General features: G+C 41.7%; 1 protein-coding gene across 24 annotated transcripts in view; it reads right to left on the reverse strand.

Moving 5' to 3' along the window:
• Positions 1-24,663, reverse strand: part of nfixb (nuclear factor I/Xb) — a 172,246-nt gene that overhangs the window by 26,810 nt on the left and 120,773 nt on the right. For 10 of the 24 annotated variants that reach the window (XM_078270370.1, XM_078270368.1, XM_078270378.1 and 7 more), the window contains 6 exons: positions 10,056-10,121; positions 7,634-7,708; positions 5,158-5,278; positions 4,333-4,368; positions 3,534-3,664; positions 157-231 (listed from right to left, as the gene is read on the reverse strand). In XM_078270370.1, coding sequence (XP_078126496.1) covers positions 157-231; positions 3,534-3,664; positions 4,333-4,368; positions 5,158-5,278; positions 7,634-7,708; positions 10,056-10,121 — 504 coding nt within the window. The remainder of the gene's footprint in view (positions 1-156; positions 232-3,533; positions 3,665-4,332; positions 4,369-5,157; positions 5,279-7,633; positions 7,709-10,055; positions 10,122-24,663) is intronic. The other 14 variants (XM_078270369.1, XM_078270371.1, XM_078270388.1 and 11 more) reach the window with 3 other exon arrangements.

The following is a 24,663-nucleotide window of genomic DNA, read 5'->3' on the forward strand; positions in this document are numbered from 1 at the left end:
GAAAGGACGAATGGAAGATGCAGACCAGCTCACAGGAAGTGCAAAGAGACTTGGAAAATAACAGACAAAAAGAGATGTATACAATTGAATGGTGGTGTGAGCTGAAGTAGAGCATGTATACATGTACACAGTATAATGTTTAATGTTTGTTCTAACCATGGTAAGGAAACTGCACTCCATCGCTCTCATGCTTAATCTTCCTCTCCTGCACACTGGCCAAATGGTGTTGCACTGAAAGGCCAAACAGGGGAGAAGGGAAGAGTTAACAATGGAAGAGGGGAGGAGAGAAAAAGAAAGAGACAGGGATGGAAAGAATGAGAGAGAGAGAGAGAGAGAGAGAGAGAGAGAGAGAGAGAGAGAGAGAGAGAGAAAAAAGGGTGGTTAAATAATGGGCAACAGGGGATTTTTTTTTATGTTACAGAGTGCAGCAAGTGTCCATAAAATAGTTACATCATTACTGCCTGGGGTATTAAAATGGCAGCATGTGAGTGGGAGTGACGTTACAAATTGGAGAATACATGAAAACATAGCGATTTAACAGAATCAAATACTAAACCCAAGAGATATACATGAAGTCTATTGTAAATACATTTGACATGGTAGCCATCATGATGGTTAAAAATGCTGTAGGCCAAAGGGTGAGTGAGTGGTGAGTGATTTAAGATGTAAATGGGTGGTTACACAGGTGTTGCTCTGCTGAAATAGTCCGGAATACTCACTATACTCACGCAGCGTCTGGGGAATAGTGCGAAAGGAACTGTTTGACATTTTTGGGAGATAAGTTACTCGCTTTCTTGCCGAGAAGTAGATAAAAAGATTTACGTTAGCTTAGCGCAAAGATTGAAAACAGGGTAAATATGAAGCTACAGTTGCTTAGCTTAACGTTAGCTTAGCGCAAAGATTGAAAACAGGATAAATATGAAGCTACAGTTGGTTAGCTTAACATTAGCTTAGCGCAAAGATTGAAAACCGGGGAAACAGCTAGCCTGGCCCTGTCTGAAGGTAACAAACTCTGCCTATCAGTACCTCTAAAGCTAACTAATAAACATGTTGTATCTTGTTTTATCCGTACCAAAACCACAGTGTAAAAACAACACGTAAGTTAGTTGTATCCCACTGTTTCCAGTCTTTGCTAACCTAAGCTAACAGATGCTGGAGCTTTTATAGTTACCATACAGAGTGGTATCAACCTTCCCACTAACTCCTGGCAAGTAAATGTCTGTTACATATGATATGTGACGAGTAAACTGTCGTAGTTTTTTTTGAATGGCCTTACTCAGGAATATAGCTTAAGTTTAATGAACAAAATTAAAACCACAAAAGGGATAGACAATTGTTCAAACAAAAGTCTATTTAGCTTTTGAGAGTTATCTGTGTTATATCTACAGTATGTGGCTTTGACGGTCTCAGACATCACACACACACACGCACACACAATCCGGGAGTTAATCTCAATGAATGTTAGCACTGACGCAATAAGAACTAACTGAGCAAAATACACCCATCTCTGCCACTTTTCTCATTGACAACTCAGGCAACAAACACTAGGATGAAAAAAAGATAAATGCACTCAGTTTGGGGTCTGATTAAAGGGCCAGTTCAGCGAAAACAAAACTAGACATATTTTGCAGATAGTTTCAGTTATTTACAGAGGTTTTCTGAAATATCTTTCCATGAGACATTTGCCTCCACCCCATCACAACAGAGTTGTGGTGCTTGTGTAAAAAACTTATTTTGGAAAAAACTAGACAGCAACCTGTCATTTGAGAAGCAATGTCCAGGCCACTTGGGATAACCCGCAGACCTCACTAGCACAGACTTTACAGGTCTTTTTTTTGGTTTGAAAATAGTCCCCACTGAAAATTATTATCAGAAACTGGGACATCGAGACTCTGTCTAGAAACAAGTGGGCTTCAAATGTCATGTTCTACTACAAATGATATATGTCATTCACTTCCATTGTACTGGGGTGGTGGTAGAAGTTTTAGCGGTTTCTTCTCTGCAAATAAAAACCAAACCTATCTTCATGTTCACTGGGATGAAAATATAGTTTTGGGTAAACTGGCCCTTTAAGTTCCTGCTGCATGTGAGAAAGGATGCTATAACCTAGCCGTGGCATAATGACGGTCCTTCTACCTACAAACTCTGCTCGCTGGGGGTGGGGGTACAATGTTGTGAGTAGAAGTTGTGAATGGAGGGGGGGAGGGGAAGAGAAAGGGAGTGTGGGATGATGAGGGGAGCACAGTACAGAGGCAAAGGGACGTGGAGGAGGTAGAAGGAGAAGCTGTGGCTTCTGGTCCACATCAGTTAGTGTGAAAATTGTTGTATTTAAAACCCTGAAAACAGATTTTCCTAATCAGCTTGTTACTACAAGCGATGATAATAATTAATAGCTAAGGATGTTTTTTTTCTGAACTTTAACTGTTGGCCTTTAACTGTCTATTTACCAGAATATTTAAAAGGAATAGTTCAAGATTTTGGAAAATACACCTGTTTGCTTTATTGCAGAGAGTTAGATGAGAAGATTGGTACCACTCTCATGTCTGTACAGTAAATATGGAGCTAACATCAGGCATCAAGGCTGGAAACAGGGGGAAACATGCTAGCTTGGCTCTGTGCAAAGGTAACAAAAGTTGCCTAACGACACCTGTAAAACTCACTAATTTGACATGTTATATCTTGCTTGTTCAATCTGTACAAAAAACAAAGACTCCAGAAGTTACTCCGCCGGGCAGCTGAAACAAATCCTGTATGGATTAAACAAAGAAGATATAACATGCTAATTATTGAGCTTTACAGGTGCAGATTTTGTTACCTTTGGACAGAGCCAGGCTAGCTGTTTGCCCCCATTTCCTGTCTTTATGCTAAGCTAAGCTAAGCTAACCGGCTGCTGGTTGTAGCTTCATATTCACTGCACAGACATGAGAATGGTTTCAATTTGGGCTGCAACTAACGATTATTTTCATAGTCGATTAATCTGTTGATTATTTTCTCGTTGTTTGGTCTATAAAATGTCAGAAAATGGTTACAAATGTGGATCAGTGTTTCCCAAAAGTCTAAGATGACGTCCTCAAATGTCTTGTTTTGTCCACAACTCAAAGATATTCAGTTTACTGTCACAGATGAGAGAAGAAACTAGCAATTATTCACATTTAAGAAGCTGGAATCAAAGAATTTTTACTTTTGTCTTAAAAAATTACTCAAACCGACTAATCGATTATCAAAATAGTTGGCGATTAATTTAAGAGTTGACAACTAATCGATTCATCTTTGCAGCTCTAATTTCCATCTTCTCATCTAACACCCGACCAGAAAGCGAATAAGGATATTTCCCACCATTTCAAACTATTCCTTTAATGTCAGAGAGAAATAAATACGTCTTTAGGAGATTTAAAACTCAGTGTAAAGGTAGTGTAAGCCTGTTCTGCAAAAATGTTCTGATTGTGTCCGAGTTGATGTGGACCTGAGCCCAGTGCCAGGAAAGGTGTGTGGAATGCGTGCAGAATGTGATGGCGAGGTTGTGGCGGGACTACCTGCATCCACATCATTAGGCCAACCGCTGGACTGGGAGCTGCTGCCCGCCGCAGGGGAACGGCCCGAGTAGAAGACATCGTCCACCGGGCTCTCCATCTCACTGTCGTCAATGGACTTGCGCTTGTTGGAGCTGAGAGAAAAAGAAGAGAGGAGGGGGTTTGTTTCATTCTTGCAGACGGTGGACAGGAAGGAGTTTTATTGTTGAGATGAATCGCATTGTTTATTTCCATTTTTCTTAAAACTTGCATGTCAGCCTGGTTTCTAACTGAAACCAACAGGCACTACTAACGGGCCTCTAATGATTGCACGCATATCATTTGTGGGACATTTGAGGACAATAAATGGGTGCCTATTTTCCCTGTAGTCAGGCATGCGTCTGCATGAATTCACGAGTTAGGTTTCCCTTCAATGTTTTGTTTTCATATTATGCTTTAGCCAAAGGGGACAGAGCAACACAACTGGAGACAGCGAGACAAACATGAGGCCAGAATTTATGCAACATGCTGAATCCATACTGGCCCGAAGCGGCCTCACACTAGAAGCTGGAGCACAGAAAGTGTGCATGGTGATGCTGGGAACTCATTTGTGTGTGCGTTTGCAGATTCTTATAGAATCATACATCTGTGACCAATAAAAATTAAGGTTGTGAACGTACAGCGTTTCCCTGCTGATCCAAAAGGTTTTAAATATGTGTGCGCTCATGTGCATATCTGTGTGACAGCATGCGTGTGCGAGTGTGATGCAGGGGTCTGTGTTACATTAGTATCAAGGGAGATATTCTGTAATGAGTGTAACTACCTCCGTGGGAGACTTGCATAAAGCTCCATTTCAGTCCTGCAGCGTAAGACGAGCGAGAGAGAGGGACGACAACAGAGGGAGCCGGGGAAATAACGGAGACAAAGGACACACAGAACACAGACAGAGTGACGGATGGATCGGTGGGGAAAATGAGAGGGAATGAGAAAGATTAGCAGAGAAGGAGGAAATAAGGGGAGAGAACGACCACAATCAAAAAGCAGAGCAAGCTGAGCATAAAGAACTCAGCAGTGTTAAGAGGTTATAGGATTAAATGGAGAATATTAGTACAGAACAAAAAAAGTACATTTTATTTGTTTTGGATGTATGTTTGTATGTGTGCATGCAGTGGTGGAAGAAGTATTCCGATCCTTTACTTACAAGTAAAAGTCCTGCATTAAAAATATTACTTAAGTAAAAGTATATAAGTATCATCAGGAAAATGTACTTAAAGTGTTAAAAGTAAAAGTACATATATTTCAGAAACTGGAAATGATCAAAACAGTTCAGTTAATCAACTAAGTGTTTAATTGGCTAATCATTTCAGATGTACTAGTAGGCCTGTATATTATTGGGTAGTTTTTTTTTTTTTAAAACATCATATTTTATAAACTTACATGTGTTTAGTTTGCAAACATCTTAATTTGTAAAGTATCTACTAACTAAAACTGTCAGATGAATGTAGAGGAGTAAAAAGTACAATATTTCTCTCTGAAATGTAGCGGAGAAGAAGTAGAAAGTGGCATGAAAAGAAAAGACTCAAGTAAAGTACAAGTACCTCAAATTTGTAGTAACATTCCACCACTGTGTGCATGTATGTGTACGTACCTGGTGGAGGGGGTGGAGGTGATGGAGCGCCGTCCCAGGGTCACCTGGTTGATGTTATAGTAGCCGGGGCTGTCCAGGTCAGCCAGGGAGAAGTTGGGGCCGGTCGCTGTAGCAACCGGGGCTAAGGAACACGCACACGCATGCATGCACACACACAAACACACACACACACACACACACACACACACACACATCACGCAGAAGAATATCAGAAAATGTGCAACTGCATAATAAGATAAGACGCCTTTATTGTCATTATATTACAATGAAAATAATGACCCCAAGTGAAGGAGTTCAAGTACCTTGGGGTCTTGTTCGCGAGTGAGGGGACAATGGAGCGGGAGATTGGTCGGAGAATCGGCACAGCAGGTGCGGTATTACATTCAATTTATCGCACCGTTGTGACGAAAAGAGAGCTGAGCCAGAAGGCAAAGCTCTCAATCTACCGGTCAGTTTTTGTTCCTACCCTCACCTATGGTCATGAAGGCTGGGTCATGACCGAAAGAACAAGACCCAGGGTACAAGCGGCCGAAATGGGTTTCCTCAGGAGGGTAGCTGGCGTCTCCCTTAGAGATAGGGTGAGAAGCTCAGTTATCCGTGAGGAGCTCGGAGTAGAGCCGCTGCTCCTTTGCGTCGAAAGGAGCCAGTTGAGGTGGTTCGGGCATCTGGTAAGGATGCCCCCTGGGCGCCTCCCTAGGGAGGTGTTCCAGGCACGTCCAGCTGGGAGGAGGCCTCGGGGGAGACCCAGGACTAGGTGGAGGGATTATATCTCTAACCTGGCCTGGGAACGCCTCGGGATCCCCCAGTCGGAGCTGGTTAATGTGGCCCGGGAAAGGGAAGTTTGGGGTCCCCTGCTGGAGCTGCTACCCCCGCGACCCGACCCCGGATAAGCGGATGAAGATGGATGGATGGATGAAAATAATGACATTGCGAATGCCCCTCCCAGCGCTGCTTACAAGAAACTATATTGCACACATCCGTATAAAACAAAACAACATTCATTCAACAAACAAGGGCAGGTAGGCAGTGATAATAACAAACGTATTGCACAGATTAGTAAAATGAATGCAAGAACAAGCTCTACATAAGTATGAATTTATTTTCTCAAAGGATGAGGCTGGTGTTCTATTTTTTATTACTTTTAGCCAAGCTGGCGCCATTGCAATGACGGTCTGTCAGTCACCATTTTGGTCCAGACTGAAATATCACCCAAGTGGATGGATTGTCATAAAAAAAAAAAAAAAAATAAAAAATTTGTATTCATGCTCCACTCAGGATGAATCATAACAACTCTGGTGACCCATTGGCTTCTATTTGCCGACACCAGCCTGCTCCTGATGATGGTTGATAAATCAGACGGAAAGCTTGAGAGCAAGTAACCTTAAACTATCAGTGGGTAATAAGGGTTTGGCAATATGGCAAAAATATATCATGATAGGTTTTATAGTCCAACAAGGTAATAAAAAACCACAATAAATTCTCTTTGGAGTACTGCAGGGGGTGTGTGAGTGGTTTAAAAAAAATTATTATCATTCAAGTCATTCATAATTATTAAAATAATTAAACTATAATAACTGAATGAATTTACTAATGGATTCTAAATATTTGAAATAGCATTTAAGTGGTTTTCAGTTACAAGGTTGTTGTAGTAAATCAGACACTGATGGTGCAGCGCTGTAATGTACCTCTTTACATAGGCTTTCTTTTCTACCCAAAATGTTTTGCGGTTTTTTTTTTTTTTTTTTTTTTTAATGGGGGTACATTAAGCAAAAAGTTTGAGAACCACTGCTTTAAAGGTTCTGTATTCGACTTTCAGATCATTAATGTAGCAGCAAAGTAATATTTAATATCAAATATAGTAGCTTCTCTGGTCTTTGTTTTGGTAGTCGGTCTGGCCGCACGTGCACATGTCGCACACCCCAAGTGTCCTCCTGACATTTCTCAACACGTTCTGACTCCCCCAGCCTGCCTGTGGCACTCAGCACCAGGCCGCAAGATGTCATGTCATGTCTATCATTAAAAACTGGTCAAAAATGTATATATGTTCCATTGAAAAAACTAAAAAGAATCAGTAGTGTCCTGGAAACAGGAATAAACAGTACATTTGTAGGGAACTATTTTCAGCTGCGGATTAAAACACATTTGTTGTTCTAGTGAATATTTCCAGCAGCAGGATGTGGGATTGAGACTAAATGAAGTAGAGTGACATTCAGTGTGGCTCATTGATGGATTTTTAAATGGTTTTGGACAACAATAGAACTCTACAGCACAGAGGAATAAGATATATCAGGCTTTGGACGCAGACACTACTTATTATGTTATTAGGGTCAATTAGAACATAATAGAATAACACCAGCCTTATGATTACATACTACGGTATATATTATAAGGAAGTGACTATATGAAGTGTACAAGGAGTGACAGGAAGAGTGTGTCTACGCAGAGATTGACAGGGGAAATTATAGCCGTGACTCACTCTGCGAAACGCGGACCAGCTCGGCTACGTTCCACACCCCTGAAGTCACAAAGCAGTCCTGGAAACTCAAGTGGCCTGGGTAAAAGAGAGAGAGGAAGAGGAGTGTGAGAGAGCGCGCACTGCAGGGTAGATGCATGTACCTAACCTGCAGAAAATGACATGTGCACACAGATACACACATATGGCATCATAAGACACACAGATCAGTATCCAGAGGGAGCTGAAAAACACATGTATGGAAAAGCATGACACACTGCAGGTGTCATGCAGTGGGACCATGTGTTTTCTATAAGATACAACAGGCTGTCGGGTTAGACATTATTTTTGAAACTGTAACATAAAAAGGAACGTTTTGATTTTTTTTTTTGGGTGTTAATTTCACATCTTTGGCCATCGACTCTATCAGAGCTGTCTAACTTTCAGACAGCTTGTACACAAGTAAACAGTTTAGCCACATTAGCTAAACCACTTTTTTGGAGGTATCTTTTAAACCTTATTGTCTAGCCGTCAGCCCCTAACTTGAACATATGACATACTTAATATATATAGTTATAACATGTTTACATGCTTTAATGTTTAAAAAACACAAGCGCATGTCTCTTTAAGCCCCCTTCATGAAAAAGCCAAGTCTGCTCTGATTGGTTAGCGTTTCCGGGTCTTCTGCATCTGCACTCTCTGCAGCCGGGGAATGACTGTAAAGGCACTTTCTACCTATATATGGTATAGTTGTGACTAGAGGTGCAACTAACGATTAATCTGTCGGTTATTTTCTCGATTAATCAAAGTTTTTTGGTCCTCATATGTCTTGTTTTTTCCACAACCTGAAGATGTCACAGAGGAGTGAAGAAACTAGAAAGTATTCACATTTAAGAAACTGGATTGAGAGAATGTTTACTTTATTTAACACGTAGTAGACCACAACTTCAAAAGTGATAATACGTCAATGATGAGTTCGCAAGCTTGTTTCTGCAGCCACCTAGTTGCCAAAAAAATCTGTTATTAAACTAAATTATTAAATTAACCAAGTGCTAACTCCTCAAACTCACCTTAGCCTATCCTTGACTTGATTCCAAGTCTAATCTTAACCCTTGAGTTTTCCTTGGGTCAGATTTGACCCATTTTCAATGTTTTTTTATATCAGAAATATGGGTTTCTTTCAACCAAATTGCCCCAAAATTAATAGTTTAAATGGTTTCAAAACAGTATCCTGACTAAACTTTGACATGTACCAGTCTGTGATCCATTCATCATCCTCTAATCTTATCTATTAGTCGAAATAATTAATAATTTCTGCTTCTTTTTTTTTTAACTCATAAATGTAGTAAAATGTCATATAAATTAGGTTTATTGACCATGAATTAAAAAAAAATGTTGAAAAAAGTGACAAAAACTTTTAAAAAGCGTCAAAAGCATAGAAAAAAGGGACAAAAACGTCAAAAACAAAACAACAAACCAAAAAACAAAAGTTTATTTTCAATTTTGACCCAGAAGGACAAGTTCATGTTCGACGCGAAGACAACCCAAGGGTTAAACCTATTCTGAAGACCTACAATTGTCAGTGAAAAAAATGAGCTAGCCATCTAAAGTTTCCCAAAACAACGAATTGTCAGAAATTTCCACAAATGACGTTCTCACAAGGGCAGCGGTACAAAAGCACATCTCAGTCTCAATGTTGACTTTCAAAATAATGGAGGTGCAGTGTACTGTAGGGTTCTTTCAGCATGTTTGTGCTCCTACAGGAATTTGCGTATGCTAATGTTTTGTTAGCCTCCCTGAGTAAAGTTTGTTCATCCATGCTCTATAATGTCCACATCCATAATACCTAGGTCTATGTGTGGGTGTGTGTGTGTGTGTGTGTGTGTGTGTGTGTGTGTGTGTGTGTGTGTAAAGGACATCCTAAGCTGCAGGGTTGAGTGAACTTTAAATCCACACCCTTCCTCCTTCATTTCATCCCTCTCTCCATCAATTCATCACTTTCAACCCCCATTCTTCCCTTCACTTTTCTCCAATTCTCCAACTCTCGCTCTCTCTCTCTCCTTCGCTCCATCCCTGTCCAGGGTTAACCACAGCAGGGACGGCGCATGAGGTCAGCGCTCAGCTAGGCAGCGGCCATGTGGTTCCCATCTTCCAATAACGTCAGTGTGATTTATAAGCGGGCGGCCACAATCCCAGCACAACCCCCACGCTACAGTACCATCAGCTCTCCTTACCATAATAAACTTAGACCCAACTCTGCCGGGACACATTCGCACACAGAGAGGCCTGTATGCAGGGGTGTGCTAGTGTGCGTTTACAGTAGGTGCATGTGTGTTAGAGTCTGTTCTGTATAGTTGCGATTGCACGTACTGTAGGCACAGGGCTGTCAAACATCTTAACGCATGCATGTGTGCAAACGGGACGTGCTTGTTGCTTGTGAACTCACCATTTGGTGGGGGCTTGACGTCTGTGTCTCCTTGCTGGTTTGAGTTGTCTGATTGTCCTGATTGTTCTGTGGGGCAAAGGGGGGGGGGAAGAGAGAGAGAGAGAAAGAGAGAGAGAGAGAGAGAGAGATGTTTAGTCAGGTGGACAGATGTCTGGTGAGGGGGCAGGTAAGCATCAGAGGGAACTCCTGACGGGAAATGGCGACTTCTTTCATTTTTTCCAATTCCACTGAACAGAGACAGACACAGGCCTGAGATTAAAGATGCATACCGGTATTTCCACTCAGGTTGAACATCCGTTGAAAGTCATGAATCGGCTAATCAAAAGGTTAATATCGTCACTTCTGGAAGGGGAAAATCACTTACTAGAGAAAGCGTCAAAGAATTCACATTAGAGAACAATTTTCTCTTCCTATACTTCTCTTTCAGGGACTTCCACCCGCTCAAATGCCATGGACATTATTTTAGTTGAAGCAGTGCAGGCTGGGTAAAGTGGTAGAAGCCCTGACAAATCTCAGCTCACCACTACTGACTCGTAAGTTGAGGGATACTTGTAAAAATTTACCAGTTAGGGGTTCTATGCATTGTGTGGATTGCGTCTCCTGTTTGCGTTTACCTTGACAAAACCACTTTTCTCTTTTTATTACAGATCTTTTTTTTCCAGGGACTCTGACTGGCTTTAACATGCACACTAGTTTTTTTTTCTTTGACCATGTAAGTTAAGTATTGAAGGTCCCAAGAAACTCTGCATTGTTTGGATTGCATCTCCTGTGTGTGTTTACCTTAGCGTCTATGGTGGCAGGCGGGCAGAGAGCCACCTGCTTCAGCTAGTTTTGTTTGGCCCGCTGGCTGCCATTCTTCTTCAGATGTGTAATGCAGCCTTGAGGAGTTTTATGGTCGTATCGTATACACCATTCAGGCCAATTACCCCACAGCGCTGAAGCTTTAAGGCTGTCCTGGGCCAAGTCTCCCTAGCCAGAACGTGGCCCCCTTGCAGCAAGTACTAGGCCCCCCAATCTCAACATCCTCTAAGGCCAAATCAGCGTTCTAATCTTGGGTGGCATTAGTGGCCGACTTGCCAGCAAACTGGCTGCACTATTCACCCTGTCCGTGCGTTGCCAAAACCAAGACAACATAAAGAGACAAAACAAAATCACCTCATCACTCTGGGTCCGAAAAGAAGAGGGGAAAACAGATAGAGATAGTTTCTTTTTTTTTTTCTCGCAAATCCCTTCCCTCATTCTCAGTCCATCTTCACGTCTTTCTCCCTCAATTCCTCTCACACTCTTTCTGTCTCTGCTTCTCTTTCTCTCTCGTGCTGTCGCTCTGTGGAATCCTGGCAGCCATCTTAGCGCTTGGCAGCCATCTTAGCTTTGGCGGTACCCATGCATTCCTGCTAGCTGACGGCACACCCACGCACGCGCACGCGCACACACACACGCGCACACACACACACACACACACACACTCACACACTCACACACTCACACACTCGCACACTCGCACACAGACCCAATGGTCTTAAAGATAAAAAGACCTACAGAGGATATGCAATGCGAATGTAGTGAGGATAAAAACTGCTGGGATGTTTGTCTGCAATCCTGCAAGTGTCGTGTTGCCCGCCCTGATAGCATGTTACAGAGAGAATATGAGTTAAATGAGACATGATCACACACACTCTCATAAAGTATAGGGAAGGATGAGAATCATTCAAAGCAAATAAGGTGATCATGTAAGATAAACCAAGAATAAATAAAGCCTGAGGCCTTGCTTATTGCGGCGGCGTTCGCCCCGACAATCCTGATCATGCATTTCACTACAAGTACAAACCGTTAAAACCTTTTAAACCTGTATGCCTCTGAAAAAGGGTGACAGTTTCCAAGCCAAAATTCAGCGCCTAGTTGTCATGACAACAGGGATGGCACACCACAGTCCCTAATGATGAGTGGTTGTTGAAGCCTGTGTGTGTATATGTGTCGCTGTTTGGCCTGGCAATTAGTTGGAATGAAGATAATAATATAGCGTACTGGCAGGGGCTCAATGTGTTGTTTTATTTAAGTATGTCTTGGCACCGGCGGACAGGCCGGCGGACGCTGTGCTACAGCGAGGGTAGCTTTTCACTACATCAGTCTTTCTGCAGTTTAAGGTGTTAAATCCACTCCAGTTACGTTATCAGATTTTCAAACTCGGCTTTCAGAACTGTATAGTTTTCTTAGCAAAATGTAAACCGATCTCTACAAGTTGTTAGGAGTAAAGACTTCTCTCTAAATAAAATTGTAAAAAAAAATGGACATACAGTACTTGAGAAGTTGTGTGATAAAGCTTAAGGGTCCCATGACATGCTGCTTTTTGGATGCTTTTATATAGACCTTAGTGGTCCCCTAATACTGTATCTGAAGTCTCTTTTATATAGACCTTAGTGGTCCCCTAATACTGTATCTGAAGTCTCTTTGGCCTTGACCAACTTGCCATGCTTCGCTCGTTTGCAAGTCACGATGTCTCTCTCTTTCTCATGGGTGGGCCAAATTCTCTGGGCGGGCAAAGCAGAGAAAGAGGAGGTAACCTTTCTCCTTATGAGCTCATAAAGAGAAGATTCCAGATCGGCCCATCTGAGCTTTCATTTTCTCAAAGGCGGAGCAGGATACCCAGAGCTCGGTTTACACCTATCGCCATTTCTAGCCACTGGGGGACCATAGGCAGGCTGGGGGAACTCATATTAATGTTAAAAAACCTCAAAGTGAAATTGTCATGCCATGGGACCTTTAAGGACAGTTTGTATGAAGAAAGTAGTTCCAATCTAGGACATAGATGTATTGATCTTATCCCCCACTGCACACTGCCATTTAAGTAAAATGATATTTGTTGGAGACATTACATTGGAACACCGTGTGTGACGTTGGGGGTAGTAAAAATCTATTTGAATGTGGACTAATTGCTACAGCTGTGTTGCGCACAGCGAGGTCACAGTTTTTTGACCGTGGTTACAAGGTATGGTGGTAACGTGATAAGATGGAAAGGAGAACTGGTATTTTGTTTGATTGGTTTTGGTATTATTTCAAATAAACTGATTGACTATAAGTTTCAGATTTTGGACTTTTTTTTTTTGAGTCACTATAGTTTGTTTGAAGCATGCCATCTACACCAGAGCCACGCTTACATTAATGAACAAAAGAAAGAACAAATGTGCGTTAACAACAATCTGCACAATATATCATTTAAAAAAAAAATAGAAAATCATTCAATCAACTGGCGCAATAAACTCATCGCGAAAGGTTGCAACATATCGCGAAAGACACTTTTTTGTTAGTTGAAAGAAAACATCAGTAGAAAACTGCACTTTATAATGTATCTGTCACTTTTTTTAGTGCTGCCTTTTTTTATACAATTCAATGTTCAATTTGTTCAATAAAAGAATGTTGGAAATGACTTCCTTTCATTTGGTTTAAATACATTGTTGTATTTTAGCAGAATACTAAAAGCAGCAGAACTGAGTACACTTTAATATCTGTTTATTTATCGCAAGTAATATCGTTATTGTATATTCTCATATCGTGCAGCCCTACAAAGCACTATTATTTCCATATTAAGTCAAATATTCACTCTCCTTTTAGTTCTATTTTTGGTTGTCACCAACTTCTGAGGGAAATACCTGGCTCTAAACACAACACTATGTTCACTAGCACTGTTGCCTACACAGAATAATACAGGATGTGCTTCGTGGAGACAAAAATATGTGTTAATATAGATGCTAAATGTCCCCACGCCCACACCTATAACACAGTATGTAACCACATGAGCGTTTATTATCACGGTGGCCCAAACATGCTCTTACACACATGCACACACACGTTTATACACGGATGAATCACCCTTATCTCCGGCGCACAGTCGCCCCAAGACCCCCTGCATACGCCTCACCAGAGATAATGCAGCAAAGACACACACAGGCCATCAAATATACCATGCTATCGCTCTAAATCACACACACACACACACACACAGAGTTCATTTTGCTTCTTGGTCAGTATATACAGTCACTGCTGCTGATAAACTCTTGCTGTGTGTACACAAAAAGTTAACACTGGCTATACATTTATCACACTGCAGATGCAGACAGAGGCAATAACTCACACCCAGGCTAATGTACACACACTCAAAATCACACTTACTTAATCACTCCATTCATCATATATATACACACACACACACACACACATACACAAACCCACAAGTACAAATCATTCAAACACAGACACTTGAATGTAAAATTACATACACTCGCTCAGTATGCAGGCAGCCATTGTCAACGCTAATGGACTCATTTACCGTGCGCATATTCATATATACGAGTGCACAATGCTCACACAGGCACTATTTTGTGTGTGTGCTAATTTACCGAACAGCTTAGAGTGTTTGTTTGTGCATCACAAGCACACATGAGCAAACAGGCCCTCTGTAATCTAATGTGCGCTAAGTGATGGGGATGTTTCAGACTGATGACACACTGTAAAACCCAACACCAGTCCAACACTGGAGATGAAATATAAACAGCTTTGGATGTTAAACTTGATGATGGTTGGAAGGAATGAAGTCACTCGAGCGTGTACATTTTCATAAATACGTTTTCTCATATTCAGTGTTAATATTTTATCCTCAAAATGGAGAGGTCATTCAAATTATTATAAAAAAATAAAAAAAACTTTCCTTAAATCAGTAACACATCACATCCTTCGTCAATAGCAGCCAGTTAGCTTAGCGCAAAGGCAGGAAACAGGGGACACTGCTAGCCTGGCTCTGTCCGAAGGTAACTAAATCCACCTACCAGCAGCTCGGAAGCTTACAGATTGTCAATGTTATATCTTGTTAATTTCATCCACACAAAAACTGAAGTGCCAAAACAACGTGGTTTGAAACATCCAGATGTTACTACTCTGTAGGCATCTGTGGCTCTGGAGGAGATTTGTAAAAATGTGATGAAATGTTGACATCAGGGTTGTCTTTTCTTGAGCGTGGATACTACAAAAGTACACAAAGCCTTCATTACATACTACAAGTATGAGCGTGGAGTTTCAAAGACATGGGCATTTACCAGTCAGGCGGAGTCAGCCTAATAAAGAAAACGCTATTGAGTTGCATTATGGGAAGTGTAGGATCTAGCATGGGGGGGTATTTTTAGGGCTTTACTTGACAGGACAGATGAAGACATGAAAGGGGGAGAGAGAGGGGGAATGACATGCAGCAAAGGGCTGCAGGTCGGAGTCGAACCCGGACCCTCTGCGTCGCGGAGTAAACCTCTATATATGGGCGCCTCCTCTACCAACTGAGCTATCCGGGCACCCAGCATTTTTGGAACTCGACAAATACTAAGGACTAAAAGTCAGAATATCTAGGCTTCTGCAGCATTATATTTAACTACTACTACTACTAATACTACTACTTTTGTCACAAGTCCCCCAAACTTTTTTTTAATTAAAAGAATTTTACGAAATGCTTTTGCTGGAGCTCCAATTGCTATGGTGTGAATGCTTATATGGTTTAATAACTAATGGTGGCACGTAGGGCTGCAATTAACGATTACTTTCATAGTCGATTGATCTGTCGATTATTTTATCGATTAATCAATTGTTTGGTTTTTAAAATGATGGTGAAAAATGTTGATTGGTCTTTTCCAAAGCCCAAGATGACGTCCTCGACGTTTACTGTCACAGAGGAGTGAAGAAATATTCACATTTAAGAAGCTGGAATCGAATAATTTTTGCATTTTGTTTTTGGTCAAAAATGACTAAAACCGATTAACTGATTAACAAAAATAGTTGGCAATTCATTCAACAGTTGACAACTAATCGATTCATCATTGCAGCTCTAGTGACACGTCACAGGTTTAAATCCTAGCCTCTACAAGGAAAACAGTGACTTCACTTATACTTCCTTACTTAAAACCACAGTTAAAGTGCCCTTGAGCAAAACTAGTGTGCTCAGTCTGGCAGGTACATGAAGCCTCTGAGGACCAACAGTAGATGACTGTAGCAATAAGAGAAGGCTGCTAACAAATGGGAACATGAAACAGGCTACGTAGTAGGGGTGGGGGAAAAGAAGTCGAAAATCGTATGCATCGTTATTTTTACGATTTTTAAAATTGTTTTTCCCAGAATCATTATTTATTTTCCCAATAATTCACCTAAATATTTTCCGTTTATACGGTACCGCCGACGGCGACTACATCATATCCTTTTCCAGCAAAACGGAGCGAAGGCAGAAAATCCATGTTGTGTACTTCTGTACAGATGAAATAAATGTCAGACTGACTGACTGACTGACTTGTGATGTGCATTCTTCTTAGAAATAGTATATTCTGGTATGGTCTCATGGTATATCATCTCTAGAAGTGTATTATTCAGCTTTTGTTTTCGTTAAAAAAAAAGGAAAAGAAAATAGCAATACTCAATACTAGAGAATCGCACTAAATGAAAATTGCAATACAAATCTAATCGGCATCCATGTATAGTGAAAGAATCGAATCGGTACAAAAGCATATGGTCCCAGCCATATTATACTATGTATAAATACATGCAAGAGCCCAGTATAGCCGCAGCCTAAAGTCCATGACCCATCTGACTCCATCTCTCTGTCTCCACCTTCTGTGTGCATGTCATTTAAGGCTAGCTCCCCAGACGTGCTTCACTTCACAGTCAAATGATAGGGGCCTCTTCCTGCAACTGCACAAGAGCTCTGCGGACAAACCTACCACTGTACTCTCTCTCTTCACCTGTCTCGCCTCTGCCTCTCCCTTTCACTCTCTCATGCTGTAATCCCCCCCCAGTATAGACTTCTGTCTATACTAGCTGTGGTGTTTTTAGGCGTCCAGGCTCAAACCCCGTCATTTCTGGTGGAGTGTGTGGGTACCAGCAGCAGCTCTGTCTCAAGGCTCTGGATTAATATGGAAATGCAGCTGCGGCGTTGCGTTCATACGTCTCGAGATGTGACCGGGGGCAGCCCTGATTGCATTGCAGTGCAAATGTATATACAGAAAGACTAAATATAATGTAGCATGTTTGCACGGCTTCATGCTGATGAAGATGGACGTGAAGCAGGCGGTGTACAGGCACTTACTGACTGACTTATATATATACACAGTATAGTATATGTGTTGGAGTTTACGTGTGTGTGTGTGTGTGTGTGTGTGTAGCTACACAGTCTCACCCCCTCTCCCCACCCCCACTACCACCCACCAGCCTCTGGATAAAGAAAACAAACAGCCTCCTCAATTGGGTTTCGCTTAAGAGGTTTATCGGTATGTTGCTTAACATTCTGACCTTTTTTTAAACTTTAATGCGCTTAAAATGTTCCAAACCCTCCTAATCCCCACGGCTATCCCACACAGATGTTCACTCGGCTCTTTTATTGTACTTTATTTCAACCTCTTTTTTTTTTTCTTCTCTTCTCCTCCTCCTTCACCACCTCCTTCATCCTCCCCACATCCCTCTTCTCCCCACCTCAGTTTTCGTTCGAAGATTTGTTTCCGGTTTTGGAAAACCACTCATCGCCTTCTGATCAGCCCCCCCCCTGCCATGTGCTTCAATCTTCTCCGAACAAACCTCACCCTGGCCCTGGTTTCTAAGCCGGTGGTCCTTATTGGACAGTGCTGCTGTTGGGGGGGGAGTAGTTGATGGTACAGTACATCTGTCCCAGGAATGACCCCGGCTCACGTCGGCCGAGAAATGAACACGGTTGTGACAGGACGCCACCTTCTCCAAAAAGGTGCCCCTGATTATTTCATGGGAATTTGTTTCATTAGATAATGTATAGTTGAGTGTAACAAGATAATAACAGGGGATTGGATCAAATCAGCGTTGTGGTTACACAGCGTTCCTGCTGAGCCATTAGGCCATCCAGAACCGCCGCTGCACAACTGAGTCATCCACTTTGACTTTACCCCTTCATTATCCCTTTCACTTACTTATGTTCTAACATGAAATATTGCTCCAATATCTTTGTTTTTGTCACATTTAGAAGGATTTTCACACTGGAGACGAAGCTAAAGTGGGCTTAGCTCTGGCGTGAGTTGGTTTTGACTCATTACAAGCTACATCTAAAAATCACTCTAGCTAAAGGGGGTTTTCAAGGTTTATTTAGGCCAGGGGGACCCTTCAGCTGAAAGAGAGACGGAGCAGGGACCCCTACTACATATTTTAGATAAAATGGAGTAACATGTAGCCTTTACACATACCTTTTTTAGCGCATAGAATACTAAGCTATTAACATAATTGTTGACATATTCATACATTTATATGTCACGTTTTAATGTTAAACATACATGTGGCACAGCAAATCCTTAAGCGTAACTGTATCTGTGGATTTTGTGGCTACCATAGCTATGTTGGATGTTAATGTCTAGTTTCAGACATATTTTAAATTTTTATTTTTTTATTATTATTAAAACTATAAAAAGATTATCAAAATCATTTTTGCATCCCCCCCCCCCTCGCAGTAACTCTGAGGACCCCGTGTTGAAGATCTCTGCTCTAGCAAATGTATTTCGTTGAAATTGGTTGTCGCACATCCCAAAACAATAGCGTAACAAACTAAAAAAGGAGTAAATAAAAATGCTGTATTGTTGCACTGATGCACTCTCTCTCTCTCTACTACTCGAATTTCCCCTTGAAAATCAATAAAGTATCTATCTATCTATCTATCACAATCGAGTTTAGGTTCCTTGATAGAGATGATAATCTTTTATTAGCATCTTTACAAGGAGCTCTGTGCTTTACTGCCTTATTTCTGTCTTTTAAGGAGAATATTAACTAACTAAATACAGATTAAATGATTTTTAACATCCTCTGTGCACTCATTGCCCAAATCTGTTGCTCGTTAAAATTTTGAGCGCATGGTAATAATGGAATCATTGAAGGCGACTCAAAGAGTTTTATCAACTCTTATACTGATTTTGGCAGCATTAGCAGATATTTTAGTGAGTAAATCAAGCTGAAACAATAAAAGGGAGGGGGGGACCAGAATAGGATTTAATGAAGTGAGCTGGACATGTCTCCCCAGTGGAAATTGCGCTCTTCATCCATTGACCAAAAATAAATGGATAAAAAAAAAAGTCCCTGAATTTGTTGAGTGACTTATGTCGGCACATGTTGTCAATGTTCAGGCTTATTATGAATAACTGCCTGCCTTGTTCTAAAAGTGACTGGAAAGATGGCCCATTAACTGTCAATGGAGCAGCTCATTTCGCTTACAAATCAGAGCTGAGCTTTCAAAAAGATTGGAGGAATAACACTGTGTGTTTTCTGTTTTCAGGATGGATTTTTCCCTCTGCTATTTTTGGCACTTCCCTGGGAAGTTTATTTGGCTTCCATATATCCACACCCTCCCTATTAAACCAGCAATTCCTCGAGCAACTACGGTGGCGTCAACAAAAGAGCAGTTAGGCTTGCAAATCCCCGTCTTTTTCGAGCCATTGAAAAATCAAACCTGAGTCTATATAATTGATCTTTGTTCCCACATTCAGTGTAAAAGGGAAAATAGTGCATCTCTATGTAGTTCACCGAATACCTGGTATGTAACTCCATGTGACAGCACAGCATGGGGGCGATGTGATTAATTGTGAAATGTGTTTTCTGCGCTGGTAGTGCTGAAGTGTGAACGTGTGGGCGTGAGACCATAAATACATCGCTCGGTGGCTATGGATGTGTGATTGTGTCTTATATATGTGTATGATAGTGTATATTATAGTGTAAAAAAAAAAAATATATATATATATATATCTGGAGAGCACATGTTGAGGCACAGTTGGAGATAAGCGTGTAAACATCTGTGACTGAGCGGCAGAGTGTAGGAGGGAGACAGCGTTCCTTTTATTAAAACATGTAAGCATGCGTGTGAATCAACATGCAGAGCTGCTCGTGGGAGTATTTGCACTTGCATGCTCCCTGCTCCCGAGTCTGTCTGTGTCTATATATGTGGGAAAGTAAAAAAAAACAAAAAACTGTGAGAGATAATTCTGCATTAGATGCACATCTGTTTTTTGTGTGTGTGTGTGTGTGTGTGTGTGTACACCGCGTGGCTGCCTGGCCCGAGCCCTGTGCCAGCAAGGAGCAGGTGTGGGGAGGCAGCCCTGTATTGCCCGTTGCCCATCTGCGTGGCCGTCTGTGTGCCGCCTGCGCCCTCTCCGTGCCAACGCCACACAGAGCCGGGGAGCCAGGGGGTGAGGAGGGGTGAGTGGGGCCTAAAGGGAATCAACCATGGGAGAGAGAGGAGGACAGGGGGTAGAAGGATGGAAGGGGTGTGGAGGGGCAGCTGGCTGGCTGGCTGCCCGTGTATACCCCTCTCTCTCCCCCTGCCCTGTTCCTTTTATCTTCTATCTGTGCCTATGCTGATGAGCTGTGATGTACAGGGAGGGAGGGAGGAAGAGGGACACAGACTGAGCAAAGTCTCTTTACCACCCTGCATGTTCTCAGGGTAGTAAAGTGCTTTCTGTGCTGCACTGACTACATTTACATGCACATAATATTCCGTTTTTTTGGCCTTATTCCAAAAAAAAACCCAATATTGCGACAAAGCTGTTTACATGGCTAATGAAAGTGAATATTCCACTAATATTCCAGTTTACAAGTAGCCGTGCAAAAATAGGATTTTTTTCCTAAAGTATTCCAGCGGCGGCGGACTTGTCCGAAATGCAGCGTCCCTCTTTCATTCCTTCAGCCACCTTCTTAAAAAGTCCGCCGTTGCGATGTTTGTGCATTTTCAAAAACCTGTTGATGCCCAAGTCTTTTATAATATTTAGAAGTAGGTGTGTTTCTCCTTCTTTTCTTTTGGGCATGCATCGCTACCCCATCCTTGCAAACTGTCGGCTGGTTGGTTTGTGTATAACAACCATAGCAACGCACAGAGCTGACCGTGAGTCATAAACTGGAAAGAGGCTGTAAACTACAGCTGGGCGATATGGACAAAATCAAATATCACGATATTTTTGACCAAATACATCAATGTGGATATTGTAGGGTTGACTATCGGTGCTTTCACAAAATATTTACACAATGAGATTTGTGATAAGTAATCATTAGTAATGTGGATATAATGACTAACTGGTTAAAGGCAAATAACAGAACAGCCAGAACAGATCAGAAAATGAAATACCTTTACTGTAATGCAGCCTTTAAAACAAAAAGACAACACTTGTGTCATATCACGATATCCAAAATTTAAGACGATATCTAGTCTCATATATGGATGTCGATACAATATCGATATATTGCCGCAAACTGCTGTAAACCCCTGACTGAGATGCATATTCCAAATGCGCTGTATACATGTCCAAAGAATGCTTTTAAAACCCGAATAATACCGGCCTATCTCACATTATTCGGAAAATGCTATATCCTGAAAAAAGGCCTTATTTGGAAAAATATCCTAACAGAATATGCCGTTTACATGACCCGTATCAAATTCGGAATATTGTCATATTCTGAATAATAGTTGAATATTTGTGTGCATGTAATTATACTTATTTGTTGTATTAATATGAAGCTGGAGGCCAGCGCTCTGACTTTAACTCTGTCAGAATATAACGGTAACTTCTCTGATTGTGACTCCCCTCTGTGTGTCTTTGCTTTAAACCTCTTTACCGTTCTATCCAAACGTTCACATTAAACTATGCATATGGAGAGGTGTTATTGCTCCATTTGGCCAGCAGATGTCACTTGTTGGCAGTAGGGGGACAACGCAGCAACACATGTTAAAGAAATCTGCCTCTCTCACAGAGGGAAGAGAAGAGAAGAGAGAGCAGCGGGAGAGATTTCAGCAGGGCTGAAGGGAGGGTGGGGGTGTAGGGGCAGAAAGCCCTCTGGCATATCTCGCTTCAGTCAAAATTCCAACCAACATATAAAATATCTGTGGCTCCAAAGAATTAACTCCAAACGTCAACAGAAATCCTTGAGCATTTTTCATATTGGACTGCAGGTTGGAACGTCTACATTCTGAAACACTTCAATAGGAGATTTTTTTGTGTGTGTGACTGATCACATCCACAGAACATGCTAGATCATATAGAGTCACAGCTGGCCTGGCGACATGGACACATACAAAGACACACTCAAAAGTCCGGCCCAGACTTTAGATACTGGCAGGCTTCAAAGTGCACTGATGATTTGTGTATATTAAGTTTCACACAAACAGAACTGAGTATAAAATGTATGGCACTGAATGGGAGACATGAGCCACCCTGTGGTACCCCCACGTTTCCCATGTTGTGATATCCGTGTGTGTGTGTGTGTGTGTGTGTGTGTGTGTGTGTGTGTGTGTGTGTGTGTGTGTGTGTGTCAGGGTCTGGGCAGAAGTGGGAATGGGGATCATGTGATGCCAGCCTTTGCCAGGGAATGGGGGAGAGAGACAGAGAAGGAGGAGGGAGATAGGGAGAAAAGGCAACAAAAAAATGGGGGAAGAGAGGCAGACAGAGGAAAGAGGTGGAGAGACAGGAAAAGACCAAAAAAAAGTGAAAGGAAAGGAAGAAAGGGAGAAAGGGGGAGTGAGAGGGAGGGAGAGGGGGAGGGAAAGAGTGATAGATTGAGAAAGAGGGGTAGAGAGAGAGAGAGAGAGAGGGAGAATGGGGGTCGGGGCTTTAGGGGGGGATTGTGAGAGCTGTGGGAACGTTTTGCCTCGCCAAGAAATGGCGAATGAGAAAGAAAGAGAGACTTGTTGGCAGAGCGGAGGAGGGTAAAGGGGGGGGGTGAAAGCAGCCTACAGTGGGCACCAGCTAGGGAGCAGGCCCGATCAAACCCAGCACTACGGGGGAAGACACACACACACACAACACCACAGCCACCAAGAGGCAGCGCCATCGCTTTGAAACAAGCCAAATATTCTGAACTCCTCTCCCAGTTGACCATAATTAAAACATCTCACACACATAGCCTAACCAGGTAAGGTAAATGAGTGTGCTATGATCACGCCGACCTGCCACTCAAACCTCGACTCTGTGTTTGTGCGTTGCGGTGACTAAACGGCAGAGATGTGGACTTTAGACTTGGACTGGCGTCGACTGGATTCACCGTTTTTGATGACCTTCGACTTCACAAAAAAATAAATGACTTGAGACCTGACTTGAGCACCTATCAAGCGTGCTATGCAGCGGCAGCTCCCCGGTATGGGATTGTCACGATTGGATGACGTAACATCAAAGACCCCTGATGAAGCCTCATTAGTCGGACTAGTGAGGTAATCACTTTTGGATTTAAAATCTACAGAGTGCTTTATCTTGGGTGTAAAAAAAAAGAAAAAAGAAGTGACATAACCTGTGACCTGATTTGCCCCCCAAAAAAATAACTTGAGACTTGGACCAAAGATGACCTGATCACAACACTGCTACACGGGGAGCTGAGAGCATGGCTTTGTGAACTCTTGGATGGGCGTTTTATGCCCATTCCCCCACTGTGTCAGTTCTAGAGCCGGGCCGATATTAGGCATTTCCCAAACTATCGGTATTGGCATTTATAATGGCCGATAAATGAATATTTAAAAAATGAAATAAAAACGGACGAAACACCCTTCAACCTTATTGAAGCATTATGAGTGTTGGCGTCGCATAGTTTGTCCACCAGAGGGCGCTCTACAACGTCTCGTTGGCAACACGCGTGTTTAACCCTTTAAGTTTCATATCTTAAGTTTGTATTTTTATGCGTTTTATTTATCAGAACTTTCATATATTTTGATGTTCCTCTGTTCTGTTGTGACAATAAAACAAACAAGTGTATTTTTAAACTGCATTATCATATTATTTTAGTGAGGACTCGTAAATAACTACAAATAACTAATGTTAGGGAAATCTGTTACGCGTTTCTGGATTTTATTTATATATATATATATATATATATATATCGGCCGATATATATCGGATTTTTAAATCCCCAAATATTTGTATCGATATCGGCCGGGCTCTAGTCAGTTCTCCTGGGGATACATTTACAGCCCCAAACTCACAGTGGACAAGTTCACCTAGAAACAGGGCGAAGCAGGCAATGCTGGGACCCCATTTAATGTGTGTCAGTTGGTTCGGATTAGAGCTTTAAAGCTGCGCTAATCATATCTTTTTTTAAGCAATGACTCATATAATCCCGTTTTACAGCTCGCAACTTCACTGTTTTGGTTCACTTTCACAGCTCTCATCATCTTAATTTACAGAAGGCAGCTATTTTCAGTGAAGCTGTTAAAAAACACTGTGCACTACCTGCTCAGCACCAAACGGCAGACAGGCACAGTTAGCAACTAGTGGGTGAACATGGTGGAGCATTTAGCAGCTAAAGTGCCAGATCTATTTCCCTCAGGAGTTGGTGGAGAGCAAAAAAACTGAGCTAAAAGTACAATGAATGTTGGGCTTACAATTGTCAGGAGGTCAGAAACACGACTCCAAATAAATGCTATTGCCTGCTCAATGTGTAAATAAGCAAGCTAAACCCAAATAGTTAAAAATAAAAAAAAATAAAAGAAAAACTTCAATTGCGGTTTAAAGACACAGTGTTCTAATTCTGTGTCTCTGTGTTGTTCAGTTGCTCTTATTCCAATCTATGTCAACAAGTTAAAACAAAATCTATTTTCTCTTCCTATTAAAAA

The sequence above is a fragment of the Sander vitreus genome, chromosome 15 (genome assembly GCF_031162955.1).
Source record: "Sander vitreus isolate 19-12246 chromosome 15, sanVit1, whole genome shotgun sequence".
Taxonomy (NCBI): domain Eukaryota; kingdom Metazoa; phylum Chordata; class Actinopteri; order Perciformes; family Percidae; genus Sander; species Sander vitreus.